This window comes from Lepus europaeus, chromosome 3 (assembly GCF_033115175.1).
Source record: "Lepus europaeus isolate LE1 chromosome 3, mLepTim1.pri, whole genome shotgun sequence".
In the NCBI taxonomy this organism is placed as follows: domain Eukaryota; kingdom Metazoa; phylum Chordata; class Mammalia; order Lagomorpha; family Leporidae; genus Lepus; species Lepus europaeus.
The window spans coordinates 60,910,781-60,936,457 of record NC_084829.1 but is presented as its reverse complement, the minus strand read 5'-3'; the positions used below and the strand labels follow the sequence as shown (position 1 = coordinate 60,936,457).

At 36.6% G+C, this 25,677-nt stretch overlaps 1 protein-coding gene across 6 annotated transcripts in view; it reads right to left on the bottom strand.

Annotated features, from left to right (window-relative positions):
• The window catches only part of PHF3 (PHD finger protein 3), an 85,923-nt gene that overhangs the window by 13,932 nt on the left and 46,314 nt on the right, over window positions 1–25,677 (bottom strand). For 5 of the 6 annotated variants that reach the window (XM_062186325.1, XM_062186327.1, XM_062186328.1 and 2 more), the window contains 7 exons: window positions 16,897–18,673; window positions 10,346–10,655; window positions 6,722–6,905; window positions 3,713–3,860; window positions 3,475–3,631; window positions 1,159–1,275; window positions 471–602 (listed from right to left, as the gene is read on the bottom strand). In XM_062186325.1, the coding sequence (XP_062042309.1) occupies window positions 471–602; window positions 1,159–1,275; window positions 3,475–3,631; window positions 3,713–3,860; window positions 6,722–6,905; window positions 10,346–10,655; window positions 16,897–18,673 (2,825 nt within the window). The remainder of the gene's footprint in view (window positions 1–470; window positions 603–1,158; window positions 1,276–3,474; window positions 3,632–3,712; window positions 3,861–6,721; window positions 6,906–10,345; window positions 10,656–16,896; window positions 18,674–25,677) is intronic. The other variant, XM_062186330.1, reaches the window with a different exon arrangement.

The following is a 25,677-nucleotide window of genomic DNA, read 5'->3' as shown; positions in this document are numbered from 1 at the left end:
CAGTGGAGAATGGCCCAAGTGCTTGGACCCTGCACCTGCATGGGAGACCAGGAGGAAGCACCTAGCTCCTGGCCTCAGATCAGCGCAGCGCGCCAGCCGTAGCAGCCATTTGGGGGATGAACCAACAGTAGGAAGACCTTTCTAACTCTGCCTGTCCAAAAAAAAAAAAAGAAAAGAAAAGAAAAGCTGTGCCAGCTATCAAATTAGTTTTCCTGTAAAGAACCTACAGATTTTTTAAGTCTTCCAAGAATCAAATAAGTGCAAGCACCTCTACAACCCACACTGAAGTGAACGTAATTCAGAGTCTGTATTCCAAACATTCCTACACAAACACACACCCTGAACCAGTAAAGTAGGCTACTGTAAAGTAAATGAGCTTTTATAAATTCTTCTTCCTACCTTAAGAACATCATACAAGTCTGAAATTTCATGTTTTGAACTATATAATGTAGCTTATCTCTTATCTTTACCTGAATCTCCATGGCTGCTTCCTGTTCTTTCATTGGAGCATCACTCTCAATTTCTATTTCTCCTTTATGAGTTATTTTTGTAATTGGTCGTCTTTCTACTTCTCTCTGCTCTTTTTCAATCATCTCTATGGTCTAACAAGAAACATTTTAGAAGAAATATTTAAAATATGCATTTCAAAACATATCCTTCATTCCCCCACACCAGCAGCTTCCTCAAACACCAAAACTATTCTGGTAGTCCCCTACTAGCTATCTCCTGAATGAGCCTGCTTAGTGACAATGATAATTAAAAACTGAACAGTCTCAGAAACAAAACAAAACTTGAGCAATTATATCAAGATATAGTAAAGGCAGCTGGGAGTAGAACTAAATACAGCAGGTGTAGATGGGTCTGCTCATTTATCTCAACTTTGTTAAGTGCAAATCATCTTTTAAAGAAAGAAACTGGATTCATGGCCTCAAGAAAGCAAGCTGATGAAGGCACAATTTCAGTGCAGAAAAGAGGCATGTGCTTATTTGAAACAGAGACCAATAAAAACAACAGAATTACAAGAATGCAGAATAAGAAGCAGCACGGGGCAGAAAGACTGTGTTACTGTGCATTCTCTGTTGAATTACCTCTGTATAACTTTTCCCCTATGCCAGAAAAAAAATTTTGATAATCAACACTATTTATAGATTATCTTACATGTCTGTTTTCTCTTCGTCGCCAAGCAGCTAACTCTTTAGAAGCTAATTCTTCTGGATTCATTCTTATAAGATGATCAGGGGTTACCTCTCCTTTCAGTACTTTTTTAAATAATATCTGGAAGGATTCAAAATTGTGAAAAAAGGAGACAACCATTTAACAAAAAGAGGAGCTACTGAACTGAAACTTGTAATAAGTGTATAATTTTAAAGCCTGATTTATAAATATTTAATGATTTATATATTATCACTATATAGAAAATAAGTAACAGCTTTGTATTCTAGGAATTTATGTAAGGCAGCAAAACATTCATTTCATATAAAAATCAACCCATAATGGATAAGCATATATAGTGGAACCATTATAATACCTACCCCAAAATTGTATTAAGTGTACCCAGGAACACAAGCTAACCACCATAATAACCAATCTATAGCACAGCAAGGTATTGGATAAAGGGGCTTTATTCAATGTAATGTCTTCCATATTAAGATTGTACATGTTTAAATCCTAATAGACTTGGAAAGGACTCCAGAGCAAAGAACCAGCTGCAAGAAAGACACCTAAAGGAAACAAGCCTTCATTTAATTACTAAAGACAAATGTTCATATTATATAATTCAAGAAGTATCTGATTCCTTTGAACATGGCAGCTATTTGCCCAACACAGATTCCCCTTAAGTAGCTGTAGCACTTCAAGAAAATACCTCAAGTCACTTTCATTTGTTCATCAGTGTATATGAGGGGCTGGTTCCAGCATCCACCTCAGAAATCAAAATCTGCAGATGTTAAAGTACCTTAAATAAAATGACATACATCGGGGCCGGCACTGTGCTGTAAAAGATTAAGCCACCTACAGGGCCAGCATCCCATATAGGTGCTGGTTCAAGTCCCAGCTGCAACACTTCCCATCCAGCTTCCTGCTAATGTGCCTATGAAGGCAGCGGAAGATGGCCCGAGTGCATGGGCCCCTGCCACCCAATTGGAGACATGGACGAAGTGGCAATTTAGGGAGTGAACCAACGGATGGAAGAAATCTCTCTCTTTTTATCTTTCAAATAAACAAATATTTAAAAAAAAAAAAAAGTGGGGATGGACATACATAGTATTTGCATGTAACCCAGCACCTCCTCCCATATACTTTAAATTATCTCTAGACTACTTGTAACACAATGTAAATATTATATAGATTTTGTTACACTGTATTGTTTAGGTAAGTAATTTTTTTTTTATTTGTTTGTTTTGAGTAACTGTAATCCAAGATTGTTTGAATCTGCAGATTTGGAACCCAAGTATACAGTGGGCTGACAACACTGCAGCCAATACCATTAAACAAATTTATATCACTTATGTGGACATAGGTACATGTCACACAAAGAGATCATTGTTCTGAACACTTAAAATTTTCATTAGCATCACTTTTGCTTAGTGTGTCACTAACACTGACATACATTCACATATTTTTAGGTTTCTTAAGTTCCAAGCTAGAATTCCCAACAAAAGACTAAAGGTTCGATTAATGTTTACTCCATGGCTAAAAGATATTTAGCAGTAAAGTTATATTTATTTTTTAAAGATATTTTTATTTATTTGAAAGGCCGAATGACAGAGAGAATCTTCCATCTGGTGGTTCACGCTCTAAATGCCCACAACAGGTAGGGCTAGGCCAGGCCAAAGCAAGAGCTAGGAACTCCACTGGCATCTCCCATACAGATGGGAGAAATTCCAATACTTGAGCCCTTATCTACTGTCTCCCATGTGCATTAATAGGAAACTAAGAGAGAAGTGCAGAGTAGCCAGGACTTGAACCAGGCACTCAGAAATAGGATACAGACATCCTAAGAGGTGGCTTAACTCACTGTGTCACAATAGCAGCCCCAAAATTCTATTTAATTAAGCAAAAATATTTTAAGGTAATTTTAAATCAAATTTATTGTCTTTTAAGCAGTACAATTCATTTGCAGGATTAAACTACTAGCAGTAATACACTACAATGAATTTTAGCTTAACAGACTTTTTGAAGAATAAGTATGAATTAATTTTTAATAAGCTGGGTTATATAAGCAACAGTAAAGAAATTCACATAAATCAACACTTGTTTAGTCTTTTAATATAGACTCACTGCATAAACTTTATACAAAGTTCAAAATTCAGTTCAGTGGCAAAAGGACTTTATTAAAATTACATGTCCTAAACAAAGAGGTAATTCTAGTCTCTTATTAATAAATTATAGGTATATTATATTACTATCTTCAATCCCTATGTATTCAGGAAAATGGGAAATATAAAAATCTACAGATGTAATTGAAACACTTACATTGTTTTTAGGATCTTTCAGATTGAACATCAAACTTCTGTATTTGTTCTTATATTTAGCATCTGTGTCCCGAAAGAAAGAGAAAAGCTCTTTTTCAATTTTTGTAGCAACTTTAGCTGCCTTTTCCTCTGGCACCTTCAAATTTGAGTCTGTAAGTCTTAAAATTAGAACAATTCCATTATTTCTCAAACAAAGAAATGAGTAGTATTCAATATTCTCCAATAATGATATGTGTTACCTTTTCATAAGAATGTCTTTGAGAGAATGTCTGACACTTTGTCTGATCTGATCCGCAGAAGGCTTGGAAGTAGTAGCAGCGGGGGGATGCACATTAGCCACTCCTTTTTCCACTTTCTTCTTCTTTATCTCTTGCTTCTCATGAGTACCTAATTTAAATAAATATCAAAACTTGTTAGTTTTTTTCAATTTCCTTTTTACTGAATAATGTTAAGTTTATAAATAGTAATTTGAGTAATTACAAGTCCCCATTTATAAATAAGATTAGATAATGATAAGGAGAGAAACACATTACTTGACCTGACTTGGCCCTAACATAGATTAACTAAAATGTCACCTTTACCTCATAACTAGGTACATTTATTGTGTTAATAAATTTTTTAATGTTTAAGGACACAGAAGTTCTAACCTGGTTTGATCATCACACATTGAATACATGTACAGAATTACCACTGTACCCCATAAACATGTATAATTTAAAAAAAAAAAATAAGATCAGAACCCATAGTCCATATTGAAATATTCATGACACCGACATTTAATTAAACTATTGCCTAAAAATACATATACTCTTCATAAGTTAAATAATGGCCTTCAGAGCTAGTTATTTTTACATATACACATAGACTTTTTTAAAAAGCTTTTTAGAAAATTTGATCTGAACTGATTAGGTAAGCAAATAATTTTAGTAAGCTTACTAATACCCCAAAATCGATGTATCTCTTGCTTTTAGTGGTATTTGGTATTATTGATTTGTTAAGTTTTTCAAATGTTTTTCATTTTATTATTACTAACTCCCACACATCTTCAAAATCTCAATGTCAAACATCCCCGTACTTCTGATGTATTCAACTATCTAGTAATTCTAGAATTGCCTCTTCAACAATTCTTCAATATATCATTTGTAACACTTTTGTCCTCACTTTTCCACACAGTCAATGAAAACAAGCCCAGCACTATAACCACTTCATTACGTACTTACACCTTTATTCTCTCTGTCCTTTAAACATTCATGTTGACAAAGACACAACCCTGGTGAAAGCAATACGTATGCTTCATTCAAACAGGATTCAAATGGTTAAAAGAAATTGGTCCAAAGTAAGCACTGGAACCAGATTTCATTTTCATTTTATAACCAAAAAGATTCAGTAGTTAACTCAAACCTTTCTGCCTGGATTTCAGTTAATTTGCTCTCCAACATTTCAAGATATTTCATACTTTTTCTATCTTCTCAAACCAACGATACCTGCTTCTCAATTCGAACCTGAATTGGTTTGTTCACTTCTTATTTCACTAAGAAAACAAAAATGTCATCTAATACATCTTCCTACTACCAAATCCAACGTACCTGAATTCTCCCTCCTACCACATATAATCTTCCTTACCTTTACAATGGAAGAGCTCCTTTCTGTGACAAACCTCTCCCCAAGTGAAGTGATTTCAGACTTCAACTACAACATCAACCTCCTATACTCCTACATCATCTTCCTCTTTCTCTCTGTTTTTTCCCCGCCCCCAGCTCTCTCCTGGGTCACTCCCATTAGTCTTACAAATGTGTTATAATATCTACTTAACTCCTCATCCAGATACAGCTATCACACGATTTCCGTTTCCATAAACAGCAGAATTCCTTCAAAGAGTTAAAATGTAATAAATGCCTTCAGTTCCTTACCTTTGCCATTTGTCCATATGCTACTCCAGTTGGTTTTCATCCCCCTTATCAGCAAAACCATTCTAGTCAATAAAGTCACCAATCTCCTCTGTGCTAAATCTCAGGCTTAACAACCAGTGAGCATCTTATTAGATGCCCAGACATTTGAAACAATTATTGAACTTCATCTAGCTTCCAAGCCACCATACTCTCAGTTCTCCTGTTTCTTCATAGGCCATCTCTTAAGCCTCCTCTTCCCAATTCTAAATTCTTATGCTCCCCAAAGGGCTCTGCTTCTACAAGAATCATTATGGAACTTTGTAGCTGTTCATATCAAGATCCATGATTTTTAGTAACAATGATAAATCTCAAATTTATATAGAAGTCTCAAAAGGATTCTCTCAGTCCCAAATTCATCAGCTAGAGTATTACTCAAATATCTCCATATGGATGTCTCATGTTTGAATTTTCCTCCCCAAACTGTTTTCTTTTCCACCTCAATAAATGTCACCAACTTTTCATCTAATCAATCTCTAAAATTCTCTATTACCTACCTATACCAATTACATCAGCAAATTCTATTAATGCTACTAAAAAATACATCTGTATCTAATCACTTCTCACCACCTTTACTGTACTGCTGATCAAAGTTATCATCATTTCTTTCCTAAGGTAGTGCTTCAGACTCCTACTAAGTCTACTCTTTCTCTCCTGCCCTCCTACAGGTGAACTGCCACAGAGCAACAAGAGATCTAGAAAATCTTCTAAAAACTTCTAATAATCAAAATAAAACAAAACTCTGCCATAGTCCCAAAAGCACTACCAAATTTTCTCAACTTATCTTCTATCACCATTCCATCCCTCTGCAGGTCACTCTTCCAGTCACCTGCAATGGCTTTCTTGCTCTTCAAATGCCAAGCTTACCTCTCTCTGAAGCCTTCAGATTTGCTGTACTCCCTACCCAGCCCCTCCTCCAAAGAATCTTGAAAGCACTTCCAATCCCACAAGTTACTTCCTCCATCCATCTAAACCAGAAGCTAACCACACTCTCCCCAACTATTGACTCCTCTACCCAATTATTCCACTTCTTCTTCATGGGCTGTAAAATAACAGATCATTTGCTTGCCAGCTTATTGTCTATATGCCTTCTCCCACTAGTATTTAAGTACCATGAGGAAGTTCACTACTGCATACCCTGAATTTAGAGGAATAGTTTTTAACTAAAAGGCCAATCAGCTAAACTAAATGTATTGCCATTAAAATGCTATGCTTTTTAAAATTTTCTAATATACAACTAATCTGTACACGAAACAAGATGTAAATATTTAAGTTTATAACAACTTCCATGAATCTCACTACCTGGTTTTGAAGTTTTTTCTCCTGTGCATATAACAGTGGTAGACTCTTTTGGTATTTTTTCACTTTTTTCTTCTGAGGATCTTCGAGGCAAAACTGGTTGTCCCATCTTTCGAAGGGGAGTTAGCTGCCACTTTTTTATTTCATTATCTCGACAATCTGATGAATTTTTGCCTTCACCAGATTCCTAGGAAAAATACTTTAATTCATGAAAATGAAAAATACTAAACAATCATTAAATATCAAGTGACAGGATATGGACAAAAAATTTAATTAGTGTTACAACCTATAAAGTCAACAAACTTTTCATTCTTTAGCCCAGTAGATATTTAAGTGGATTTTTTAAAAGGTACACAGAAGTAAGTCTTGATGGGGCCGGCACTGTGGCATAGCAGGTAAAGTTGCCACCTATGGGGCAGTTCAAGCCCCAGTTGCTCCACTTCCCATCCAGCTCCCTGCTAATGTGCCTGGGAAAGCAGCAGAAGATGGCTCAAGTGCTTGGGTGCCTGCAACCCCGTGGAAGACCCAAAAGAAGCTCCTGGCTCCTGGCTTCAGACAAGCCCAGCTCCAGCCATTGCAGCCATCTGGAAATGAATCAGCGGATGGACGATCTCTCTGTCTCTCTATATATAATTCTGCCCTTCAAATAAAATAAATCTTTTAAAATAAAGAAAAATTCTTGATTAGCTGTAAAAAGATTCATTCTTTTATTAAAAATCCATTTATTGAGCATCTATTTTTCTGCAAAACATATAGAGCTTACAAAGTGGAAATAAAGGACATGGACAGCACGTTCCCAATAAAACCTGATATAATAAGAGTTTTGTTAGCTGTTATGAACACAGAAAAAGAAAGGAGAAATACATTTTTTCACTATATAAGAAAAATGAAAGTACATTTATCTGTAGTAAGTATATCAAGTTCTCAATAGGTAACTTTAACTTCTATGAGATAGAATAAACCATCAGGGTATCTGCTCCTCTAATCCTAATTTAGAACTCACAAAGAATTACTAGTAAAACTACCATTCTGAAACCCTCAGGAGAAATTAATCACATCATGTATTTAATATGCTTGAAAAGAAAGCTGAAACAATTCTGTGTATAGGCAGAAATAGGAAGGGTCTTCAAAAAGCTCACAGTGGAGGTGGCATTGTGCACAGTGGCTTAGGCTGCTGCCCACAACACCCACATCCCATATGGGCGCTGACTCAAGTCCTGGCTGCTCCACTTCTGATCCAGCTCCCTGCTAACATGCCCAGGAAAGCAGCAGAGGATGGCCCATGCCAACCATGTGGGAGACTTAGATGGAGCTCTAGGCTCCTGGCTTCGGCATGGTCCAACACTAGCTGTTGCACATTTGGGGAGTGAATTAACGGATAGATGATCTCTGTGCGTCTTCCACTTTTTCTGTAACTCTGCCTTCCAAATAAATAAATAAATCTTAAAAAAAAAAAAAAAGCTCATGGGGAAAATGTGTATTATGAAAAACTATGCATGAATTTCAAGTTTTTTGCACTAAAATAAGCATATCTTTCAATTATATTTTTCCATGACATGCTTTTTGAAATGCTCTTGTATAATCATACGTTTTAAGACAGAATATATGAAAAGAGTTTCTCCAAATGAGAAATTTTCTGATTTCTTTAACTTCCATTTCACTTGCCCTAGACCAGGAATATACCTCAATATGTTATATATACAACTGGCATACAACAGAAACTTAAATTGTTCAATATAAAAATGTAGGAAGTAGGGGACAAGCATTTACTGCTATGGCTAACACATTGCTTGGGATGCCTGGATTCAAATCCCAGTTCCAATTCTGATTTCAATTATCTGTTTATATGCATTCTTGGAGGCAGATTATGTGCCAACTGTTTAAGTCCCAGTTGTGTTGTCAGAGTTCCTGGCTAGCCAGGAACTGGCTTTGGCCTGCCCCAACCCTGGCCATTGATTGTATCTGGGGGAGTGAACCAGCAGATGGGAGATCAATCTCTACCTGTCTCTAACTTTCAAATAAATAAAACATAAATGAGCAATGTTTTAGAAAATAAAAACCTGGGAGTAGGAAGTGACATTTGAAATGCAGACTCTATAAACTAACATCAGACAAGATTCTCTAAAGAGAATTCAAGAGTTCACCATCAAAAAGAAAAGGATCACTTGAATGGCACACACATTTATTAATAATTATGACTAACCTTAATTCCTTTCCTGATGCAGAGACTAGACAGTTTCACAAAACATTAACAATGTTTTATAATGTCTTAGAATGGAGATAACTCAGCTAAGTAATATATTTCTAAATGCCAACAGGTTGTACACATGAGGTAATGAATAATAATTATTAAAGATAATAAAGATAAACAAAAGTCCTCAAAGATATGCTATAAACTGTTTCCAACTGGACTTTTAGGTGAACAGTATCAATTACTTTGATGCTAAACATATCAAACCACAAAGCAATAGTAAATATCAGAAAGAAAGAAGCTGTTTTACAAAAAGCCTTAGAAGACAATGTTGGATGTGTTAAGGATTTGGCAAACTGGAACTTAATTCAGATTTCCCAAACAAATAGTATCAAAGGAACTGTGGTTGTAAAAAGGGAAGATTTTTGGAGAAAAGATGCTCATGTTCTTCATTCTGAATTACCATCCTTAGTTTTAATAGGGAAGCTTTAGCAAACTGAAAAGTTTTCAGGGATGTAAATTTCAACTCAAACTTAAGAATTCCATGACAATACTGCTAAAATGGAAGATGTGTCCCCTCACAATGAGTTTCAAATAGAAACTACATCATCACTTTCTAAAAATATTATACAGCATACTAATAGGATGGCTGGTCTAAGAGATTTCCAAGGTTCCTTCCAACTCAAATGAATTTTTGGCTCTTGAATGACTGTACTTGCCTATTATCAAACATTTGCTGCCACTAGCAGCCTTATAAAAGAATAAATCAACAATCAGAAAAATGCTAATAATGAAAGAGAAAAAAGGAAAAAATTAATCAGATAAAATGTGTCCTTCATACATTAATTCCAATTTAATTTAATGTTTATGTGGTGTTATGCTTTTTCTATTTAGAAAATTTTTTCAGATGATAGTTTAAAATGTAAGAAAAAATTAACACACTTTTAAGCATCCACAGTTAAGACAAAAATTACTAAATTAAAGGGTCCAAGCAAATATGGAGGTAAAGTAAAAACAATGAAGATTACTTTTCTTTACACAGAAAATAACTCTTCCGTTTGAAAACAATGCTGAACAGTTAAAGAACTGGTTGATATTTATGGACTGAAAAACTTTTCAAGAAAAATTCAGCAATCACAATTTACACTTAAGACCCAAGATCACAGACATATCCTACAACAGGAAATTCAAATATCAGACTAAACTAGAAACAGTACAAGAGAAATAAGATATCCTAACAATGTTACTATATTCAAACATTACTACCTAGTTTCACCAACATTATACTTAGAAAACTGTAAAAAATCTGTTCACTCTTAGGGAGAAAATTAATTTGAAAATGTGTATTAGAATACCAAAACCTTAAGAGAAACTTCAAAATTCTCAGTCCATTCATAAAAAGCTCTTCAATAACAACACTTTAACAAAAGGCTTACCCGTTTTAAAATTTTGACCTTGTGCTTCACTGTATCATCTATACATTTGCTTTTGTCATTTGTTGTTGTGTGCTTTGATAACCCAAGTTTTTCACATTCCATTGTTCTATCTTCACTATGGACTTCAACCGTAGTCTGGGTTTCCAAGACATCTGGATCTAGTATTTCAGTCTTTTTATCTTCTTCAGCACAACATTTTACACACACATATTCTTTGTCTTCCTCTCCCATTTGTTGTGCTTGAGTCAGACTTAACCCAACACAATCACCATGAAACCAGTCATCACATCTCCCACAGCCAACCATAAACCTGAAATAAATAAAATAGTTTAAGTAACCAAAAAAAAACAAAACTGATATAGTCCTTAAACTACCAGTTTCAAAAGGCATTTATTTTTAATATGATTTTTGCGTGTTTTCCACCTTTACCTCTTCCCCTTGTTCAACACAGAGCAAGTTTTCAAAGAATATTCAGGGAGCACTGTAGCGAAGCAGGTTAAGCCACTACCTACAATGCCAGCAGCCCATGTGGGTGTCAGTTCAAGTCCCAGCTGCTCCACTTCCGATCCAGCTTTCTGCTATGGCCTGGGAAAGTAGTAGAAGATGGCCCAAGTCTTTGGGGCCCGGCACCTGCGTGGGAGACCTGGAGGAAGCTCCTGGCTTTGGATCAGTGCAGCCATCTAGGAGTAAACTAGCAGATGGAAGACTCCTCCTCCTAGGGAGTAAACTAACAGATGGAAGACTCCTCCTCCTCCTCTCTCGTTCTCTCTCTCTCTCTCTCTCTCTCTGCCTCTCTGTAACTCCATCTTTCAAATAGATAAATCTTTAAAAAATATTCAGTGAATATGGAACTCTTACGACTTTAAATATTTCCCCTTTAGTGTGAACATGAAAATACTTGAGGGAAGAAAACAAAAAACCAGGATGAAAATAAAGGAAAACTGACCAGTGACAGTACAGACCGTAAGAAAACAAAGCAAAACGAACAATATATTTCAGAGATAAAGGTGGTAAAACCTCTGTGATAAAGACATTTCAACAGTTAGATCCGTATTACTAGACCTGAAATCATCCATTAATTTGGGAAGTGTTTATCTAACAAATGGTTTAAATAACAAAAAGGAGCTAATAGCAACAAAAATGTTACTCAGTAACTACATAATGGAGCCTCAAAAACTATTTCTCACTACCACCTTAACTATGTAACTTAAGCTCAAAACAGTGATTCACAGAACTGCACTGATTCAAGTGAAGAACTTTACACATTTTTTAGTATAAAGGACTTCCTTACTAATGACCATATTTTAGATAATAAATTTGTCTCCCCAAATACTGATATCCTGTAACATGGAGATTTTAATAGAGCTTAATTTTTAATTTCCAATCTCATTATGAAAATTTTGTTTACTGCATTTCAACAAATAACCTCTCTAACCAACAGGAAAATCCAAGGTCATGAGACGTAAGACTTCCAAAGCTTCTATTTTAAAATTTTTAAAAAGAATCTGAAATTACTTTTGAACAGCAAATCAGATATATATATCTGATTTATATATATATTTATATATATAATATATATATATATATATATATATATATATATAAAACAGCAATTTAGGTGAGAAATTTTAACTACATATTCCTCAACCCAGTATTAGGAAAGCTACAAAGCTCACTTCATATAATCATGTGTAACATTTTCCTTCTCCCTTTTTATGACAGCAATTCACAGTATGCTTGAAAGGTTTAGAAGGATTTAGGTATGTTCTTCAGTGACTTTTTAGAAGAGTTTGTGCAGATTTTGGGTAATACCGACATCACTAAACTGTCAATTTCTTTTAAAAATGTACACCCCAATAGAAAGGAGGATGTTAAAAGTAATATACTGAATGGTTTTGGCCAGCTCTCTCAGTATACCACAGTCCTCTTTTAAATTAGAACACTGAGACTCAACCCTTACAAGGGCATTTTTAAAAATCGTGCCATCTAAACACTCAATAGCAACCCTTCTTTGTTCCCTTGGTGTTGTACTGTGTACCAAACCATTGCTGTGCATTAAGGAGACTTGATTTCTTCACATCTTTATGTAGAATGTTTTACATTCCATTCTTTACCCTAACTGCAATGTCTGGACTAGCTTTATTCAGGCAAATTCTCATCAGCCCCCCTCCCACGAATGAATCATTTTGTTTGGAAAAACAAAAATAAGACCCAGGGTTTTCAATTCACAAGCAAAGTAAGAAAACTCTCAAATAATATAGTATTTGTTCGCAAGAGTATGTTTCTCTAGATTTGGGAGGTTTGGTGGGTCCACAATGTTTCAAAGGTTAAGATGCTCTAGGCAACATCAAACAAAAAACTTTTCTGAATATGTACCTGAAAGTTTTTCCATTTCATGTTTAATAGTTACCTGAAAGTGCTATTTCCTGAAAGCAGCTACCTAATATGAATATCTTCTATACACAAATAAAGGTGATTTCCCTTCACTTCCATTATATAAGTTATATTGTGATTTCTTCAAAGTCTGGAATAGTTTCATTAAAACATACCTTAAAAGCCTCCATACTATGTTTTTATCCCAACTCTGTATCTAAACATCAAATTTTATAAGAAACATATTAAGGAATTCTCAAATTTTATTTGACTTATTCAAGAAAAGAGTAGTTGTATGATCAGAAAATTCATGAAGCCTCACTTTAAGTTTACTTTGGAAATGTCTCCCTGAAATGAGGCTCTGGAAAGCCAATCTCTAGTGTGATCTATAGAAAAACCTCAACTGTTCAGAGTCTATGTCTAAAATGCAGTTAATAAAATTTTGAGAAATCCAAAAAAAGACATTGATAAAAGTAATTTCCACTCATCCGAGGGGAAAATAAAATTCACTTTAAAATGAAATTACTCAAAATTGGATATGCATTGTTTTTTGTCTGGAACTTAGAAGTACTACAGACTTTTAAACCATATTTCAGGATATTATTTTCTTCCCTTTTCGAGCTACTGCTCTGTTTTAAAGTGTAGGCAGGGAGGGAATATGAAGGGAGAGACAGGCTACAGGGTGATAGCCAATAATTACTCTCCCATTTTCTGCCCTGTTCTTAAATTTCTGATTATCAAAGGAGAAATAACTTTAGACTGTAAGCCAGATGTTAGATCTTTTACTACATTAATGTGTGGCATATGGTTCTTGATCAAGTCAGCATCAGTTACCTGAAGAGTTCAGCAATATTTATACTGTGTTCTTATGTTATTTTGTTCATAAACAATCTTAGATAAAAAACTAAATTCAAACAATTTATTGTAAGATAATTAAAAACAAATACAAAAATCTAATCTTTATTCTTATCTTTTTGGCATAAGCCAAAGCATTCTTGGAAAATTTTCAGGTATCTTTGGAGGTACTAGAGGCAACACTGGGAACTCTTCAAGGATGGAAGGATGCTATGCCGCATTAACAGTTTTATTTATTTTTTTTCTTGCAACTAGTAATCGACAATTACTTGTCCATAATGCTTTTTAAATCCTGAGAAAAATCAGATCCATTATGCTAGAAGAAAATTCCTTTCTCAGAAGTCAGTCTTCTTATATAAAGCTATGAATCCATTTTGCCACGGAGATTTTTTGTTTGGTTTGACACCTCATCTGATGTACTTATCCTCTACAGCTGGGGTCAAGAAAATGTAACTCAAGGTAAACACACAGGCATCTTTTGGAAAAATGGGTAAACAGAAATCACACAGTAAATGCTATAAAAACACTAGGACTTTTCTTTCCAAAATGCCAGTTGGTTTATGTTTAAGACAAATTCAAAAGTTCTATCAATTTAAAAATAAACAGGATTAAACCACATGGTTCTAAAAAATAATTAATATATTTATGGTATAAGACTACAACAGAAAAGTAAATGGAAGCTCCCTCCTCCCCAAAAAAATCAGTATAATGTGTAAACTCTTAGGGTTGGTATTTCCTGTCTTTAGGACACGTATAGAAATTGTCCACGGTCAAATACCACATCTACCTGTGTAATGAATAAATATATGTATTACAAAAAAAAATGTCCAACTGGAAGTACACACAAAAAGGCTGTCCCAATTGTAATAGCAAAGCTATCCCATGTGCTATAGAAAATGTCAGATTAACAAATACCATTCACTGTGTCTGGTTCATGAAATCCAAGTGTCAAAATTATCTTCAAATATACCATTCCTAGTACATTCATATTTCTTTAAAATAGGAAAATTACATGCTGTGTAAGATACATTTTTTGAGAAACTCAATATATGAAAAAAACAATGCATCAAAGTAGTGTCAGTAAATATGTAAAGAAAATGTAATTACTTAGGCTTCTTTATTCACAAAATTAAAATAATCTGAAATGTTGCTTCAAAAATTGTTTCCAATGTTGACATATATTATCCAGATCAATTACATAAGGTGAGCCCCCAATTCCACATCTAAGCTATTTTCCAGACTGTGGGGGGAAAAAAAAAAACAAAACAAAACCACAACTATGGATTTTTATGCAGTAGATCCAAAAGGTGGCATTTGATTAAAGAAAAAAAAACTGGGACTAATACCTAATCTTAAGGAAAATTATTGATGTTAATGAAATAACAATTGATATTAAAGTGCCTGGCAAAACTCTTGAAGACTAAGCCACTAGAACTTCACAAGTTTATCACAAACAACAACAAAAAAAAGCTATATAATAACATACTTAAATCAACTGCCAACTCTATGCCAAACTCTGTTTTAGAGATGCATTTTCTGTATCTCTTTGCCTTCAAATTAAAAAAAAAAAAAAAAATGCTTAAAAAAACTCATTAGGCTTCCATTCAGCTTCTCTGACTATGTAACAGTGTGAAGACTCTCAGAAGACTGAAAAACTGGCTGGCTTAATTCTCTTAGGTCTGAAAAACAGCAGGTTCATTAAAAAATGTCTGAATAAAGTGTTTTAAGTTAAAAAATAAGGAGTGTAAGTACAAATGTAGCACTGTATTCAAACAAGCCCCAACTTTAAAAATCTGAAGTATGAGGCTGGGGACAGGGTTGTGGCAGAGCACCTAAAAGCCACCACCTACGCTGGCACGCCGTATGGACACTGGTTCAAGTTCTGGCTACTCCACCTCTGATACAGCTCCCTGCAAATGGCCTGGGAATAGCAGAAGATGGCCTGAGTGCTTGGGCCCCTGCCCTCCATGTGGGAAACCAGGATGAAGCCCAACCATGGCTTTTGTAGCCATCTAAGGATTACACAAGTGGATAGAAAAATCTTTCAAATAAATATTTTAAAAAAAACAAATATATTCTGATATAAAGTAACCCAACAATAAAAATGGAAAACAGAATGAATCATAAATGAAGAAATTCTTTTAAATAAAACTTATTTAACAGAAAAGCTCCAGCATTCTCCTCCTACTCTCCCCCAATCCTCTCCTCCGCACCAAAATAATGTATTAAAAACATTTTACTAATCTGCTTCTCCCTAAAGAGTTTCACTTTTATGTAATGTCATTCTAACATCTACTCTAGTGGGTAAGGATAAATAGAAATATATTACAGTATACAAGTTATAATGTTTTTTATCATAACAGCATTGGCAGAAGTTCCAATAGCAATTGTGAACACTTGTTCAAGATAATCTTGTAGCTGCAAACTTCACTTTGCTTTTCTTGCTTTCTTTCTCCTTTTCTTAAAAGCTTAGTAAATAAAAAATACATGAGGGGTCAAAAAACTGAAAAAACTAAATCTTAAAAAAGAATGATGAAGAGCAGGCTAAAAACCACCTGTAATTTCTTTTAATTGACAAAAAAAAAATTCTTAAAAATCACAGAAACATTCAAAAAAGAAAAACGTATTTTCACTCTACTTATGTTACATACAAAATTCACCTGGGTAATCTAACAGTGGGTTTTGCTATCAAATTTTACTCCAAGGTCAAGTGTTGATATTATGAAATGATAGCAGGTCTTAATATGCTTAAGTTTACACCCCAAAAAAAAAAAAAAAACTTCAAAAATAAGATTTCCATTACAACCTTCACACTTTATTACTAGTTCTTCTCAAGCGAAATAAAATATCACTTACAGACCCAAAGCAACATTAACAATGTTCTGATTAACAGAAAGTTTTTGGTTTTCTTTATCAGATCCAAGGAGTTCCAAGGACTCTAACTTGTTACAATGACAAAATAGTTCCTTAAGTATCACTGGTGGGTCAGCCTATTCTCTTTAAAATGTTTTAGGACATATTTGGAAATTCAGTGGCTCAGATCCAAGGAGTTCCAACATATACTCTCTAACTTGTTACAATGACAAAATAGTTCCCTAAGTATCACTGGTGGGTCAGCCTATTCTCTTTAAAATGTTTTAGGACATATTTGTAAATTCAGTGGCTCCATCTTCCTTATCTTATCCAGGGTTGATCAGGCCCTTTTATTATTTCTGGAAGTCTTTGTATATTATAAATAATTCATTTCTCATATCAACCCTATTCCAAAACAGCAATTCTTCTTTAAATGTAATATCCATACATACACACCCACACACACACACCTGTTGCCATGCGGTTTTTTGCAAAACCCACACTGCTTGCTGGGAGTCCACATATATTTGCTTTCAAATGAGGAGCTATGTTCTGAGCCTTCTCTTTTTACAGTAGCTATGTTGTCCGGAATGAACAACGGAGGTTCATCCAAAGAAAAACTTTTACTGCTTCTTCTTTGGCGGGGTTGTAGGTTCTTCTCAGGCCTTTTCAGTTTCAGTTTATCCTCCTCCTTACAATGCTCAATGCCTGGATGTTCAGGCTCTTCCTTTACTTGACTATTGGTTCTTATCCCTGGGGGCTGCTGCTGAGGCTTATGGCACTGTTTCTGGCTGGAATGTAATAAATGTCCAGTTTGTGCAGGATGATTAGGTTCTTTAGAGCAACTAGGGTGACCATGAAGCTTATCACTCAAAGAATGAGTTAAGGGTTTAGAAACTGGTACTAAATTTTGATCCTGTGATGTTTTTTTCAACACAGAATGAGCTTGGTTTTTCACAGACTTAATCCCAGAATTACAACTCTGAATCTTTGAATCCTTTTCAATTTTTTTCCTCACTTTTACTGGCCTATGAAAATTTGGCTGCAATTCCAGTTCATCAGCACTTCGTTTCACACTTTTAACATTAATTTTAGTTTTGTTATGCATGACTTCATGCTTTGCTGCACCAATTTTCTTAGGAGTATCTGAGGTCATATTTTGCTTAGAATGAATTACGGGTTTTGTATGTTTGGATTTTACGTTTTTTGCCTCTAAGCAAGAAATACTACCTGATTGACTGTTTTTATCATCCTGAATATTTGTTGTTTCTTGGGACTCTGCTCTTACACATTCAGTAATATTTAACTCTTTTGAATTCTGGTCAGGTGTATTACAAATGGTATTTTCTAAAATATTCCTTTCTGATTCAAAAGCACCAGTATCAACCATCTCTAAATCTGATTTATTAAAGTCAGTGTTCTGCAATGGCTTGGACTCTGTATCTTCACAATAACCCAATGGTTCCATTTTCTTTCTTTCTAGTGAGTCTGCAGATTTATCAGCAACATCCAAGGTATTATGCAACTCCAAATTATATCCAGTCACTTCATTCACCGAACTAGACAAAGCTACAAGATTCTTTTCTGTTTCATTTGGATTTGCACAAGTAACATCACTAGAAATTTCAGAAGATGTAGGTTCCTCAACAGTTTGGTGATCTTCATGAGACAATTTTACTGTCTCCTTTGATTCTTGTTCAATTTCTCCTGTTGTCCTCATTTCTTCAACAACAGTGTCATCTATGTTATCTGAAATGGAATCATTGTGGTCATGTTCTTCTTTATCAGAAAACTTAAACAATGTGCTATTAACAGTCTTGTCTTTACTTTCCAACACATCTTCACTTTTCTGTTCTTCAATATTCACACTGGTCTCTGAAAGTAGTGGACAATTTAGTTCATGAGATGGCACATTTGTTTCTCCCTGATTATTGCACTTATGCTTAGAATCTAATCCAGCTTCATCCTTCATTTCAAGACAAGATGACACTGAAGAATGACTTGAAGACACTGATACTTCTGGTACTACTTCAACTTGTCCAATATTTCGGTTGCTCCTTCTGTTTTCCTTATGGTACTCAGGTTTCAGCGATGTACAAACTTCCTCTTTAATCTGACACCTTTCTGATTGTTTCACCCCTGCTTTAGAGGCAAGCACAGTCTTCCCGGATGCTTTTTTTGAGCTAGTTAAAGGTGCTGTACTTGAACGCTTGGCAATAGTGCTTTGTCGCAAGCTTCTTACTTGTTCTATCACAGGGGAAAAAAATAAATAAAAATAACTTAGCTATTTCATCATGTGTTTTTATTTCAAACAATTTAGAATGTATCACTCCTTTACTCTCAGCTATAAAGTTAATTGGTTCATTTCAATGCAAATGTATTCAGTAGTTATTCACAATGGTGATTACACAAACATTAATATATATTTTATAAATATATATAATTTTACATTTATAAAGGGGCTTCAGAAAGTTCATGAAGGGGCCGGCACTGTAGCACAGCGGGTTAACACCCTGGCTTGAAGCGCCGGCATCCCATATGGGCACCAGTTCTAGTCCTGGCTGTTCTACTTCCAATCCAGCTCTCCACTATGACCTGGGAAAACAGTGGAAGGCGGCCCAAGTCCTTGGGCCCCGGCACCCATATGGGAGACCCGAAGAGGCTCCTGGCTCTGGATCAGGGCAGCTCTGGCCGTTGAGACCAATTGGGGAATGAACCATCGGAGAGAACTCCTTCCTCTCACTCGCTCTCTCTCTGCCTTTCCTCTCTGTGTAGCTCTTTCAAATAAATAAATAAATCTTAAAAAAAAAAAAATTCATGGAAATATGCATGTTATCTTTTAATTTGATTTTCTCATGAACTCTTTGAAGCCCCTCATAGATGTTACATTATACGCTTGTCAAAGCTCTCTAAATTTCAGTGTGAGGTATATGGAGAACCTCCTTTAAAATTCAGATTGATTGATATTATACCTTACTACAAAAAATGTTCTCATCAAATTGTCTTCCCGTAAAAAGTAAACTGTAAGTAAAATGAGCTTCTTTTACATTAATGCCTACCCTAAAGTGAAATTATCACATTTTTAATCATTAAACATTTTCAAATACACAAAACCAGGTAATTACAAGTACCAGTAAAATCTGAAATAAACTACCTATCCCAAAAGGATCCACTAATATTTCAAGATATAACCTCAAAAGAGTATTGATTCCTTAACAACATGCCTTCCTATATCACCATTCAAACTATCCTAAGAAAGAAAATGAAGTGAGGCCGGCGTTGTGGAGTAGCAGGTTAAGCTGGGCTCAAGACCTGGCTGCTCCACCTCCAATCCAGCTCCCTGCTAACATGCCTGGAAAAGCAAGAGGGACAGCACAAATGCTTGGGCCCCTGCACCCATGTGAGAGAATCTGAAGAAGCTGTGGGCTCCTGGCTTTGGCTTGGCACAACCCCAGTCATTGAGGCCATGTGGAGAGTGAACCAACAAATGGAAGATATCTTTCTCTCACCCTCTCTGTAATTCTGCCTTTCTAATAAGTAAATCTTAAAAAGAAAAAAGAAAGGAAATGAAGTATACACTACAGTACCACAGATATGTCACTAGAAACATCACAAATAAAAAGATTTGAAACAGAGTGGACATTTGGCACAGTGGTTAAGTTGGGATGCTGACATTCCATACTGCAGTGCCTGGTTTCCATCCCAGCCCTATTTGAGCTTTCTACTAATGGGTACTCTAGGAAGCACTAGATGATAGCTCAACTAGTTGGTTCTCTACCAGTCCTACAGAAGACCTCAGTTGAGGTCTTCAGCTGGGCCCAACCTGGGCTGTTGCCAGCACTTGGGTTGTAAACAAGCAGATGGCTCTGTCTTTGCTTTTCAAATAAAATGAAAATATTTAAAAATACATATATTTAAACCAGAAAATATTCAATAAAGCTTGCTTTTCCTTCCTTTTTATTTTTTTATTTTTGACAGGCAGAGTGGACAGTGAGAGAGAGACAGAGAGAAAGGTCTTCCTTTTGCCGTTGGTTCACCCTCCAATGGCCGCTGCAGTAGGCGCGCTGCGGCCAGCGCACCGCGCTGATCCGAAGCCAGGAGCCAGGTGCTTATCCTGGTCTCCCATGGGGTGCAGGGCCCAAGGACTTGGGCCATCCTCTACTGCACTCCCTGGCCACAGCAGAGAGCTGGCCTGGAAGAGGGGCAACCGGGACAGGATTGGTGCCCCGACCGGGACTAGAACCCGGTGTACCGGCGCCGCAAGGCGGAGGATTAGCCTAGTGAGCCGCAGCGCGGGCCTCCTTCCTTCTTATCTTGATATATCTTTCAGGGGAATGTTAAGAAATATAATGAAGGGTCCAGCACTATGGTGCAGTAGGTTAATCCTCTGTCTGCAGTGCCAGGATACCATAGGGCTGGCTGCTCCTCTTCCAATCCAGCTCTCTGCTGTGGCCTGGGAAAGCAGTCGAAGATGGCCCAAGCTCTTGGGCCCCTGCACCCACGTGGGAGACCCAAAAGAAAGTCCTGGTTCCTGTCTTTGTTGCAGCCATCTAAGACGTGAACCAACGGATGGAAGACCTTTCTCTGTTTCTCCCTCTCACTGTCTATAGCTCCACCTCTCTAATAAATTTTTAAAAATGAACTGGAAAAAAAAAAGAGAAAAGATAACTAAATAGAAAACTAAGTAGAGAAACATCCAATACACTAAAATTCAAAATTAAAAGCTATTTCTAAGATTATGCATTTCCAATGCCTCTGAATCAACTCTGCATGAAAATGAACACTTCCAATTTTCTTAAATCTCCCACTGAATTTAAAGAACTACTGTGATCCAGTATTGCAAGTATTTCCCCAATCTGACATTTCTCACTATACTACTGAGAATCTTAAAGAAGATACATGTCCAAGGCCGGTGTTATGGGACAGCAGGTTAAGCCACCGCATAAGACACAGGCGTGCAATGTAAGCACAGGTTCAAGACTCAGCTTCTCCACTTCCAACCCAGCTCCCTAATAATGTGCCTGGGAAAGCAGCGGAAGAGAGCCCTCATGCTTAGACCACTGCCACAAATGAGAGAGATCCAGATGGAGCTTCTGACTCCTGGCTCAAGCCCTGCCATGTGGTCAATTGGGGAGTGAACCAGCAAATGGAATATGCTTCTCTCCCATTTAATCAAAGTATGCCTTTCAAAGAAATAATAAATAAATCTTAAAAAAAAAAAGGAAGGTGTATATCTTCATTTACATGAACTAGTTCAAGATGGTGCTATGATTCTGATGTAATTATTATTAGCATACTCCTTCACTCTTAAAAGTATCCCAGTTTGGAAAATAATATGATCATCCTAATCTTGTGAATCCTTTCTAATTCCTGTAGAATTTAGCATGGTATCTACACATTAGGTAATTACTCAACAACTTTTAAAACTGTTTGATGGATTATAAACTGCTTATTACATGCTGAGTTGCAGTCTTTTTAAAATAACAAATATTAATGAAGTTGTTTCAATATTTAGTTTCTTAAAACCATAGAAACAGCTTTTAGCAATATACAGCTCCACTTTATTCACCCTTGAAATAAATGAACTTGCAACACCCATTAACCATTTAATAATTAATTTCTAATACCCGAGAGGGTGATAAAAAGACAATGGATTTGCATATTCAACTGTAAAGACACTGAAAATTAAAGAAATTTTCCAAATTTAAGTAATCGTTAAGATGTCACTTTTCTCCTCTAAATATAAAATGGTGTAAAGCTTAGTTCTATAGATAAAAATTACCATTATTTTGTCCCATGTTCATTATATCCTTTCCATTTCTCAAAATTTCAAGTATAAATACCAAATAAAATTGAGTGGAATATAAATCAAGGAAAAGATGAAGTAAATGCAGGCATCTTATGTTCATTCGTTTTTCGAAACTCCACTAAAACTACAGTAAAAGAATCTTTCTTGTGGAGCCAGCGCCATGGCTCACTTGGTTGATCCTACCCCTGCGGCACCAGCATCCCATATGGGCACCGGTTCTAGTTCCGGTTGCTCCTCTTCCAGGCAAGCTCTCTGCTGTGGCCTGGGAGGGCAGTGGAGGATTGCCCAAGTGCTTGGGCCCCTGCACCCGCATGGGAGACCAGGAAAAAGCACCTGGCTCCTGGCTTCAGATCGGCGTAGCTCCAGCCGTAGCGGCCATTTGGGGGGTGAACCAATGGAAGGAAGACCTTTTTCTCTGTCTCTCTGTCTATATCTCTACCTGTCAAATAAATTTAAAAAAAATCTTTCTTGAAACAACATAAATCCAAAAGAAAAGGACATACAAGAGAAGATAAAACAATGACAAATTCTGAAAGCCAGAAACTAGTGATTAAGAATTGATTAGAAGACTCAAAACAAAGAGTAAGCTATCAGTTTTTTGGCAAAAACCAGCACCGTTAACAGGTCAGCAGCCCTAGCTAGGAATCTGAGGGCCTAGACTATCGTTCGAAAGTGAATATGGCAGGGGTTGGATTGAAAGCTCTTTAAGAAGCAGCTGGATGCTTCTTCTCCCCTACTCCACCTGTTAGAAAATTGTCCTTCCCAACTGGCGCTGTGGCTCACTAGGCTAATCCTCTGCCTGCGGCGCCAGGACCCCGGGTTCTAGTGCCTGTTGGGGCGCCGGATTCTGTCCTGGTTGCTCCTCTTCCAGTCCAGATCTCTACTGAGGCCTGGGAGTGCAGTGGAGCATGGCCCAGGTCCTTGGGCCCTGCACCTACATGGGAGACCTGGACGAAGCACCTGGCTCCTGGCCTCAGATGGGCGCAGCGCACCGGCCGCAACACACCAGCCGCAACACACCAGCCATAGCGGCCACTTGAGGGGTGAACCAATGGAAAAAGGAAGACCTTTCTCTCTGTCTCTCTCTCACTGTCTAACTCTGCCTGTCACAAAATTAAAAAAAAATAAAATAAAATTGTCCTTCCCTGGTCCTAATCCAAAACTAGTAGTTTATTCGCTGGTGAGAAAATAATAAGGTTCCTAAACTATGGAAAAGAATCTTAGGCATTGTTGTCAGTGGGAATAAACTACACTAAAACTCGTGAGATTAGAAGCATGTGTTTGTCATTGTGGTCAGGATGCTGCTTGGAATACCTGCATCTCGCGTTTAAAAATCTAGTTTCAAGTTCTGGCTCCGTTCACTGATTCCAGCTTCTTGCAAATGCACACCCTAGAAGGCAGCAGGTGACGGCTCAAGTACCTGGGTTTCTGCTACCCATGTGGAAAAACTGGACAGAGTTTCCAGCTCCTGGTTTTGGCTTGGCCCAGGCCAAGTCCCAGCTATTATGGGCATTTAGAGAGTGAACCAGTGGGTCGGGGAGATCTCTCCCTATCTTTCTATCAAGCAAATACAATACTTTTGTGAAATTAAGTGAATTTATATATACCAAAAGCTGAGACACCCCCATTGGCTTCCCTACTAGCAGGGTTCCCACATGCTAACAATCTAGTGAGCCTATAAGGAAAAACCTGTATTCTGATGTAAGAGATTCTGCCAGCACACACACCATATGGTGATGCTCATGGTTGACAAAAATTACACATTTAGTAGTTTCACAATTTTAGTTTCCTACCCTTAAACAAGGATCAAACATTTTAGGAAAGTCTCTAAACTAAAACAATCATTTAAAACACACACACACACACACTTTTGGTTTTTAAAAAAAATGCAGCAAGAAGAAAAGAGAAATTATTAAAGGAGATACAACTCTAAAAAACACTTTATTTTAAAATACCATGACAATCCAGCTCCCTGCTAATGTACCTGTAAAAGCAGAAAAAGATGGCCCAAGCGCTTGGGCCACTGTACCCATGTGGGAGACCCGGATGAAGCTCCTGGCCTCAGCCATTGCAGCCATCTGGGGAGTCAATCAGTGGATGGAACATTTCTCTCTGTATCTCCCCCTCTCTCTTTCTCTCTCTAACCCCGCCTTTCAAATAAATAAAATGAATCTTAAAATATTAAGATGTTACCAAATGGATCATTCTCAAAAACAAAAAAGAACCAAAGTAGGTGGAAAAGTTTGAGGGTACAGATAAAAAAATTTCAGTATGTAAAGGAAAAAGTCAAGAATAATAAAGTAGGCATTTCACTCTTGAATAGGAGTTCCAGAAAGCAAAAATTAATAAACAGAATAACCAAAAAAATAGTTCAAGAAATTTTCTCAGAATTGAAAACTGATAGTTTTTATACTAGGAGAATCTACTGAATACCTTGTTCAATACATTTTCAACACATACACATTATATTTTCACATTATGAAAGCACTAGAGTAGAAGAGGAAGATTCAACAAATTTCCAGGGATAGTAGGTAAGATACTCCTGAAAACATCACTAAACTTCTCAACAACACTAAAGTTAGAAGAAACTGGAGTAACAGCTTTAAATATCTGAAGGAAAATGATTTCCAAACTTGAATTGTCTCCAGAGGATTCTAGCATGAGAACAAATTAAATATATTTGCAGACATACAAGACACAAAGTGTTATCATCCTGCTCCTTTTTCTCACAAAACTATTGGAAGAGGTGTAAAATAAAAAAAAAAAAATCCCAAGAGTAAACAGGAAGAACAAGAAAGCATAAAGCAAGTTCAGACTCTTCAGAAGAATGGCAAGGGAAGGTCCATGAATAACAGTTTTGCTTCTGGGCTTACAGAGCTAACACCAGTTCATAGGAATGGCTCAGAAGACTCAAAAGAAATTTGTTAAATTACAGGCAGAATGACAGAATAATTGACATGCAAAAACATTCTTAGTGGGGCCGGCGCTGTGACGCAGCGGGTTAATGCCCTGGCCTGAAACGCCAGCATCCAGTGTAGGCACCAGTTCAAGACCTGGCTTGCTCCACTTCCAATCCAGCTTTCTGCTATGGCCTGGGAAAGCAGTAGAAGATGGCCCCAAGTCCTTGGGCCCCTGCACCAACGTGGGAGACCCAGAAGAAGCTCCTAGCTTCAGATCAGCACAGCTCCAGCCATTGTGGCCAATCGGGGATTGAACCACCAGATGGAAGACCTCTCTCTCTCTCTCTCTCTCTCTCTTTCTCCCTCTCCCTCTCTCTCTCTCTGCCTCTCCTCTCTCTGTATAACTCTGACTTTCAAATAAATAAATCTTTAAAAAAAATCCTTAGTAAAGAATTAGACAACTGGCACAGTAGTTACTTTGTAATTGCTGGAATATATACAGAAAAATAAGCAAATAAAAACAAAAGCAATTAATCAGAAAA